The sequence below is a fragment of the Vicia villosa genome, linkage group LG5 (genome assembly GCF_029867415.1).
Source record: "Vicia villosa cultivar HV-30 ecotype Madison, WI linkage group LG5, Vvil1.0, whole genome shotgun sequence".
In the NCBI taxonomy this organism is placed as follows: domain Eukaryota; kingdom Viridiplantae; phylum Streptophyta; class Magnoliopsida; order Fabales; family Fabaceae; genus Vicia; species Vicia villosa.
The window spans coordinates 16,337,061-16,346,788 of NC_081184.1; the positions used below are offsets into that span (position 1 = coordinate 16,337,061).

The 9,728-nt window shown below is 34.6% G+C and overlaps 1 protein-coding gene across 1 annotated transcript; it reads right to left on the reverse strand.

Annotated features, from left to right (window-relative positions):
- Nucleotides 1–1,025: 1,025 nt before the first annotated feature.
- Nucleotides 1,026–4,142, reverse strand: LOC131601418 (uncharacterized). The gene is made up of 8 exons (XM_058873230.1): nt 3,987–4,142; nt 3,826–3,881; nt 2,369–2,512; nt 2,158–2,231; nt 2,005–2,059; nt 1,860–1,922; nt 1,642–1,769; nt 1,026–1,517 (listed from the first exon to the last, which is right to left on the reverse strand). Exons 1-8 carry the CDS (start codon nt 4,036–4,038, stop codon nt 1,439–1,441), a joined length of 651 nt encoding a protein of 216 aa, XP_058729213.1. The 5' UTR covers nt 4,039–4,142; the 3' UTR covers nt 1,026–1,438.
- Nucleotides 4,143–9,728: the final 5,586 nt, after the last annotated feature.

The window sequence follows — 9,728 nt, forward strand, 5'->3', positions numbered from 1 at the left end:
TTAAAATTATATTTAATTTAATATATAATATTTTTTTAAGATAATATATAAAAAATTGAGTTATATATTATTGATGTAATCATTTCACTAATACATGTTATTCAAATTGAGTGAATTTTAATATATAGTTTTTATTTGTAAATTTTTTATCCAAATATTTTTATAAATAATGTTAAAACAAAAATAATATTACTGTAATAGTGAAATATACCGTTCATCAAAATATTCTTATATATGAACAACTTATGTGTATGACTCATATATAAATCAAAATATGTTTTTCTTTTAAAAATAATAAACTATTTTGATAAAACAATTTTATTTTAATTTTTTTAACGTTTTTTATTACTTTTATAAACAAAAACTTACGTATTATATCAGTACCCGTGCGAACGCACGGGTATCCCACTAGTTTGATAAAAAAAATCACTTATAATTATTTTTAAGATTCAAAATTCTATAAAATCAATTATAACTATTCTAAATAGATGAAAATTCTATTTGAAAAGAGAAGAAATCCCTTATAAATAATAAAAACCCAAAAATTGTAATCTTAGTATATATTTTTATTTTATTTTTGAATCACTTATAATATTTCTCAACCCAAAAATTGTATTTGTGACATCCAATTAGCATCTAATCATCATCTTCACAAAATTTTATTTCTTTTTGGCATTTCATTAAACACCTTTGTTGCAACATAACCATGTCATATAAAACATCCCAATCTCCGTGTAAAAACTACCTTTATGAAATTTTTTGCATCTTCATTCCTTCCAAGATTACAATGGTTTTATTCCTTGAAAATTACAACCACCATGTGATAAGTATAACCAAAACTAAAATCAACCATGTGATAACCAAAACTCAAATCAAACATTTTCGTCTGCAACTTTAATTAACAAAATCATCTTTCTGATTCTGCATTTAATAAAATTTGTATAAACCATGAAGTTAGACATGATAATTAAATCATTAGGGATGACAAAACTAGCACCACAGATAACAAAACCTGTAAGAAAATGTTTCATGACAAGTGATGATGTTTGGACTGTTATTTATTATGCCGGGAATATCGATATGTCGGCTTTGGTTTGTACTTTGTACAATCACATGAGTTCTTGAAGTTCCCTTCAAATACATACAATAGATAGTTTCACCGACACACTTCTTGGATACATTGGCGCTTTCACTAAACTGAGCATTTTTCACTATATTCGTAGCTTGTAAAAAGTCATAATAAGTAGCTTGTGGTATATAACAAAGTTGTGACAAGATTCACTGTAACAACAACAACAAGCTTTCACTTTTCTTACTCTTATACATCACTGACAGTCTTGAGCTCTTGCATAATCTTCCAGGTTTTTTCATTGACTGTAACGCACTTAAAGAAGTTCAATCAAAATGATGTATTCTGATATGTTACGTGTCGCACAATCTATTGTAGCTCATACGATGAAAAAGAGAAACCCGATCTTCCATCATTTGTGGCTTTCAACTCAAGCTTCTGAAATGGGCTGCAAAGGTTTCATGAGTTATATGTTAAAAAAAATTTACGATATATATAAGAATATACATTCAAGTTGTATCTCGATTCGATATTAAACTGCTCAATCATTACGAATCGGAAGAGGAAGCCACCTGCTATTTGGATCGTAGTAGAATCCGCTGATAGAGCCATCGCTGCACGAGAAACAAACATAGTAAAATCCAGCTATAGTTAACCCACAGTCAGTTCCGACATTTACGAAGTACTGCTCCTTCCATCTCTGAAATGAAAAACATAATGCAAGTGTTTCATTTCACATACTAAATTTTTTTTCAAGATGTTGTTCATTTAATATCGGTGATCAATTTACCATGAATATGTAGGGATAGTTGCTTAGGTCCATAGATTTGCCACCATCTACCTCTACTTGGCTCTACAAAATTGAAGTACATTAGAAACATTACATATATGATGAAACAACATTTTACACATGACAGCAAAGTCGAGGTCACTACCAATAGAGGGGAAAACGATGGAAACTTAGTCCAGTGCCTTATATCATCTTCTGGTCTGAAAAATGAAGAAAAAAGAAACAAATTAAAAAAAAGTTAACGAAACATAAAAACTTCATGCTTGATTTAATTGTTAGTTATTGCATAATAACATACGCTGCCTCCCATTTTCCGGTGAAGAAAGTATAATTCCTCGCATCAACAATCTCCCCTTCCCAGAATGTTACTACCTGATAAAAATCATAAGAGAAAATCATTGTATGACACACCAATGGAAGTTCAATAAACATCGCTAATTCATTTTCGATGAATATATAACAGAAAAGTGTTTTCTTTAAGAAATATGAACTAGAGAGAAATTCCTTACAGGTGTGTCTGCCATAGGAACATTAAGAGCTTCCATGGTGCCACATAGATATCCGTGCTCAAGATCACATCCTTGTAAACGGACATTTACCCTCCATGCTTCGTCTTTTTGTAAGCTTGAAACATTCTGAGTCCCAGAAAAGGCCTGAAAGTATAACACATGTAAATAAACAACCACTAGAACTTTGAACATATACTAAGATGAAAGACAGAAAAGATGTTAAATGTAATTCAGCGGTTTAAAAGCTAAAGTTGAAACCAACAACCCACACAAATATCGGATACGTATAAGGCACAGGTGCACATAAAATACATTTATACGACAATCTATACACCCAGTACAGAGTTTTCCCTTCAAATCATGGAGTGGCTTGGGTACCAGCCAAGACTAGTTGCGAAAACAATGTTGTCAATCACGGTGGGAAAATAGCAGTTCATTCAAATTCAGCTGCGCAACAGATCGGTAGCGGCGCTTAGCAGCTATTTGACAACATTTTATACTAAATAGCATATAGCAAAACAATAGCAACTAGTTCAAACTCTGCTACAATATAAGGCTATAGGGCTGTTCTAGCCGCTATTAAACAACATTGTTGCAAAATGAAAGTATTTTGAGCCCAAATCAATACAATCCATCTCATGCTTCAAATCTCACCCAACCCAGAATTTGGCTATACATCTTAGATTCCTTGTAATTGTATCAGCTCCCTAATGTTTGGATTGGCTACGGGATTGTGAGAATCACGGCGAACCACTACAATTCCAGCAAAAGCTACACTTTGGAACTTCTCTAGAATCACAGCGACACCGCGATTTTGACAAAAAAAACTCACCACGGATCCAAACATATATTGAAATAGAAACACCTCCTCGGGACCACAATACAGAGTCACACAGAACAAGATGTCAAGAACCTATTCACTCATTCCTCTATTATCCAGTCTCATTCCTCTATTATTCAGTACTCACTTATATTTCAAATTCATCAAGTGTATGCTCGGTTTCACATTTGGAACACTCATAATTGATTTTGGATGTGTTTGGTTGCTCTCAAGCCGAATTGATTATACTCAAGTAGAATTGATAATACTTGAAGCTCGGATTTGTAACTTTAAAGTTTAAATTGGTTTGTACACTGTTCAATCTACTTATGCAAAAATTTATCCAATTATAAATCACTTTATCTTGCACTCACTTTTAGCCCGAATCAATTTAACAGAGTCGGTTCACTCAAAATCAATTTTATTTACCGCAAAGCCAAACATACGCTAAAATTATATCCAGATACCCTAATATATTCCCATCATCAGAGACTAACCCTAGTTACTTTGATCAAACCCAAAATGATTATTTCCACCAAACATTCATAAAAAAACCTAATTTCAAAAGGGGTTTTATTTCTTTCCCAAATTATTTCCAAGATTCAAACAAAAAGATGGAAATTAATAAAGTAAGTACCTGTCCAGCACATAGAAGGGTACAAGATTGGACTGAACGACGCCTTGGAGTTACAGCTAAAGATGAAGAATTAAACAAGATTTGAATATATTAAGGAATACAATAATGATAATTCGAAGAAGAGGAAGAAGAAAACAGTGAAACGCGGAATATGTATATACCTGAAACATGAGAAGGGGTGGGAGTGTTCTCCAATACTACTCTCACAGGCATGTTGAAGAAGACGCAACACTGATCGCGCTGATTTTTTTTTTTGTTTTGTTTTGAATCAAAGACAATAGAGAAGAAAATTAACAAAGGAATTTCAATAAAATGAAGGAAAAAAAAAAGTATTTTGAATTTTTCTCAAATTTTATTTTTTTTATATTTTGTACATAATTAGAGATGGACGACTGCAATATATGTGTGGGTCCGCACGGGTAAAAGTTACGTAGTACTGTAAAATTATAAATTGGTTGTGTCTCATGACACTTCATAAAGTATTTCATTCATATTTTTCAACATTAAAGATAAGAGCAAATGAGTGATAACTCAACACCTACTAAATAACAAATTAGCTTAGAAAGTAAGCATGGATCGGTTCTTCAATCATAGTAGATATGGGTTTAATGGTTTATTGGATGTCCACAAATAAAATTAAAGAATATTTAATTACTCGTTGGTTCACAGATAGGAATAAGAGTATTTAATTATGTTCGATTTAAAACAATTGCCCAGTCGTTGTCTTTGTTGCAAAAAGGGGAAAGGCTTTGTAATTGTTGATGTTTGCATGTCGTAGAGAGAGAGAGAGAGAGAGAGAGAGAGAGAGAGAGAGAGAGAGAATAACTAACATGTGCCATCTGCTTTGATCGTTCGCAGGATTACCCTAAAGAGTTTTAACGTCGCTTCGAAGACCGTAAAGAGATCTCGACCATTGGTAGTGGAGCACGATCATGTGACTTTGATTTGTTTGGGGAAGTTCAATGGGTTTCCGAAAGGACTCCTTTCCTTTCACTCTCCCACATTTTGACTTTTTGGAAAGTTTTTTTTCCTTAGCCTTGTCGTCTTGAAGATTATGTGTGCGTGACCTGACCACATCTCTGAAAAGTTTCTCTACTGACCTAGTTTGTGTTTGTTGATTTCTTATTCGTATTTTGAGATTTCGCTTTTCTGAATTCTCGTGTTCTCTCTTTGTTTTTAGGGTTTCTTTGCTTCTTCGCGCTCATTTGCCCAACTAATACTATGTTGTGTTTAGTCGTTAACACTACAACCATAACCATTTCTATTGTGTCAACCAAGAGTTGTTACACACATTTTTGGAGTTTGGATTAGTTCAGGCATTTTGGGATATGCCTCGTATTTCTTCTGAAATAATTTTTTTCTTAAGCAATGACAGACATTGGTCCATCTGAGGATTGAGGTGTCCTTCCTCCATTCGAAGATCAAAGGGTTTGCGGCTCATACACCGGGCGTGTTATCCCATTTCATGAATGTCAATTTTCCTTTGTTGTCTTAAACAATTTGTTGGTTTCTCCTTCACAATTCCATCCTGTGATCTAGGCATTTGTCTTGGTTTTCTAACATTGGTGCGAGTATAAAGGAAGTAAATCGACATCGGCCTTGTTTTTCCAACATTTCGGAGTACAAAGTGGTTCTAAATCCGCATATGGCTATGGAATTATTTCCTTACGGAAATATACTAAATATTTTGAGCCTAATTTTGGGAGTTTAACGAGTGTCAGAGATCGTTTTTCTTGGTGGTCCGTCTCACTCAGAAGGCACATTTAAAAATACGCAATTTGGATCTGGAGAATCCCTCCTCCTGCACGGACATCTTTCGTAAGCACTAGACTCAAGGTCATTTCCTAACCAAAGTCAGGTTATGTCTTACAAGGACGAGGAATAACGATTCTTAAAGGGTCAGTTGGTGTCTTCTATCAAGGAATTGGTTACGTGAGTGGGGTAGTTCCCTCCGACCTTATCTCCAAGAAGCTGTTGAAGAGATGCATGATGTGTGTTCCGCAAGTGTGTGGAAATATCAGTTGTACTATAAAAAGATGTCGAACTCACAAGGACAATAACCAATCAACCGTTATCTAGTATTGTCGTGTAAATCTAAGGCTGTGGATCTTAACGGGAAGGAAATTTAAAACAAAAATTAAAACGAGTTAGTTTAGAAAATATGACAAAAGCGGGACTAGAATGTGGTTCGCATCGATCAACAGTGCCCACTGCTAATTTGAGATTATTAATTAAATCATGATAATATTTTTCTTTAATAGAAAGAAACTTAATTTAAATGAATTGTTTGCGTTCGCGAAACTGGAACCGAGTTTTATCCTAAAATATATATTGTCGTTGTCGTTGTTCAGCGTGTTAAAGTATAAAACTTATGTTTTTGAAAATTAAGTACTTTTAATAAATTAAAAAGCCGTCTTTGGTGAAAATATATCTAAAGGTGTTACCGGTTGTCGCTCATGTAACACCGGGGTTTAAACCCACAAACGCCTGATGTTGCAACACATTTATATTTTTAAACTCTATTTTTGAAAGCAAATATTTTTGCAAATTAAAATAAGTTTTAAAATTTGATTTTTATTTTCTAAGTCAGATAACAGTTCCTTTCTTTTGATGCAGAGCTGGTGTCTCTAAACTGACGCTTTTGCGACAGTTATTTTAAATTTTAAGTAATGTAAAAATCAGCCCAAATAACAAATTTCAAATTTAACCGTTAATTTCCAACTTACATGCAAGTACCATAAACACGACGGTTCCCACATTCCGAACTCTAATAACTTAGTTGGACATAATTGAAACGGAGCAGTGTAAAGAAATTTTATACATAAAAAAAACATACTCATTACGGTAATAATTAACAATATAATAATAAGCATGCAAGTGTATCAGGAAAGTAAAAAAGCAAATGTGAAAAAACATAAAAAAAATATATATATACTTAATTGGAAAGAGCTCCAAATTGGTAAAAATGAAAACTTTTAAAAATTTTCAAAAAAAAATTATGGAAGCAAGATTAAATTGTACTTGATTCAAGTACAGACAGATAAACTTCAAATTCTAAATCTAAACTGCAGTAATCTCTAAGTGTGAGAAATTAATTGCTCTGAAAGATGTAAATATTTGTCTAAATTAAACTCTAAAAATTTGGATCCCTAAACTGAAGAAATAAAGGCAAATTTATAGAGTCAAAATCGATAGAAACTGCATTGAAATCGTGTAGGACTTCGTGGAGATTTTCATTGAAAGTAGGAGAAAATTAAGAGGTGGAGAAGACTGGGCGATTTTTTCTACACTGCCCCAGCGTGACGAACGTCACCTGGCTGATGGTCAGACTATCACGAAGCTTTTGAGGTGTGAGGGACGTCACGACCCTAACAGTTAGACAGTCACGCTATTGCTAGGGGTGGGAAACGGGCATGTCCGCCCCGTTTAGACCTGCCTTGCAAAAGTCCGCGAAAAAACGGGGCGGGGGCAGGGCAGGCATATTTGAGAGTGCGGGTCTAAAATCTTACCCCACCCCGCAAAATAGTGAGGGCGGGACGGGGAAAGCCCGCGAGTATTGAACATTTTAGGCCGAAAAATAGTAAAATTGTATGAAAAAGCTCATGCCCGCAAAAGCCCCCAAAAAAAGGGGCGGGGCGGGGCGGGCTCATTATAGGAAGCGGGCTTAAAACCTCACCCCGCCCCGCAAAAAAAATGTAGGTAAATCGGGATTTCCCCGCGGGCGGGGCCCGTTTTGCCACCCCTAGCTGTTGTAGCTCATTTTCTCCACTTTGTTAACTTTTGCGTGACAGGTTGACCACCCGGGAGTGACCACCGTCATGTTGATGGGCAGTCTGTCACAACTATATTTTTGTCTGATTTTCTTCCCGTTTTTGCTATTTCGTATTGATTTCTCACAAAAACTCATAGGGCTTGAATACCTAAAATACACAAAAAATGCCATGCGGCAGTGTGTCATAACCTAAATTTTAACCTTTCGTAGATGTCACATCATATAACATCTCAACTACTCCATTAACTCAAAACAGATACCCAGAGCAATCACTTGTTCACCAAGTACTCAGATTAGGGTTTCAAGTCAGGAAATTTAAGCAAAGGATCAATCAATGACTGAATTGATCCTCAACACAATCATAGGGCTCAAGATGCTTCATGATCCCCAATATCAAAGCATTAAGCCTCAAATCCATCAAAGGCACCAGATTAGGGTTTTGAGCCTATCAGGGATTGGAATCAGGATTTTCATTTGGGAAGAGACTTTAAGCTTCAAAGCATGATTCAAAGAGCTAAAGCATCTTTAAATGATTCCCACATCAATATCTAATGCAAGATGAATTTCAATTCAAGTTCAATAACTCCCAATTTCACCTGGTCCACAATTAGGATTTTTGACCTAATTCATCTGGGAAGTTGACTTTTGACCAGGACAAGATCCCATGGCTCAAATCATAGTTCAAGGGTCTCTAATCCTTCATCATAAGCCACTCATATCACTCATTTGAATAGGACTTACCACTCACCTTATTAGTCCTATTGGTTGATTCCCTTATTATGATATCTCTTGCCATAACTTATAGGAGAACATGCATTTCAAGCTTATTATTTTCATCAATGGTTACAAGGCTCTTATCTTCAAGAAGACTTATTTGAATAGATGTGTTTTGTGTTGACCTATTTGATGCTTGGAGTACATCATTCTGGTTCATCCCTATAAAGAATTGTTCTATATTAAAGAATATTTTGTTTCTCTTCGTCACTTAAATAATCCAAACTCCTTTCTAAAGAGTGTACTAGTCATGGAGCTGGAATGGAATATTTTTCAAGACTCTATAATGCACCCTTCCATTGAAGGGCTTCCTTTCCATGCAAAACCTTCCAAGGGCTTTAAGAGCAAGAGACAATCCTCTGGAATAAGCAATTACCTGCTTAGAAAGTTCAACAAAATATTTTGGAGGACTTGTTGGTTTCCCGAATGCACGCCAATTGAAAACCTCAAGTGATTCACTTTCTCTAAGTTCTTTCACTCTATATATACAATCAACTCCATGCTCCTTCAGTAGATGTTTATCCCTTGTCTAGATGATTATTTTGCTACCTGGACCAAACCACTCATGACTTCCGCACAAAGATTTTAGTTGTCCCAATTTAGTAAATTCTTCAAGTAAAAGAAGTACCCTTTTATGTCGAAGTCTTTCTCTTAAAATCTATTTTATTGATTCGACATTAGTGGCTTTATTGACCTGTCAAAGAAGTTTCACTTGTAAAGAAATTTGACCATTAATTTCTCCCCAAGTTGTCCCGACCATATTGAGGAAACACTTGTCCTCAAAATAGGGACTGGTTTGATCATAAATAGCTCAACAAATGGTTGTTTTACCGATTCCTTCAATCCCCCATATCCCTATTAGTAGAGGAGATTTAGACTCTTTCAACAATTGAATCACATTTTGCACTCTGAATTTTACACTCAGTGTATTACAGGTATGTGAAATGTCTATAACGCGTTCAGGGTATAGCTCACAAATAACACATTCAACTACAGTCATGACACAATCATACTCGTTCGCGTATAATATATATGAATAAAATTATTAGAGGTATAAAAGTTGGCTAACATCTGCATAGATTGAGTAATATAGTTTCAAATGAACGCAATTTACTTACAGGGAAAAAATGTCGCAAAAATGGAGTAATATAATTTAAAATGAAATAAAGTTTAAACTTTAAAATTACATGATTGAGGATATGATGTAAATAGAATCCCTCATTTTGGCACATTGCAACTTCAACATCAAACTTCAAGTTAAGTTGGCACATTGCAACCTCAGTATCAAACTGCAAGTCAAGTTGATGCATTACAACTTCAACATTAAACTACAAGTCAATTTTAAACATTAGGACTT

Bases quoted from the DNA above. Each gene is read 5' to 3' on its own strand.
- LOC131601418 (XM_058873230.1), bottom strand. From the start codon at position 4,038: ATGCCTGTGAGAGTAGTATTGGAGAACACTCCCACCCCTTCTCATGTT. The intron at 2,232-2,368 runs GTAAGGAATTTC...GATTTTTATCAG, and splicing joins TTCCTATGGCAGACACACCT to GTAGTAACATTCTGGGAAGG. The intron at 1,923-2,004 runs GTAGTGACCTCG...TCAATTTTGTAG, and splicing joins CATCGTTTTCCCCTCTATTG to AGCCAAGTAGAGGTAGATGG.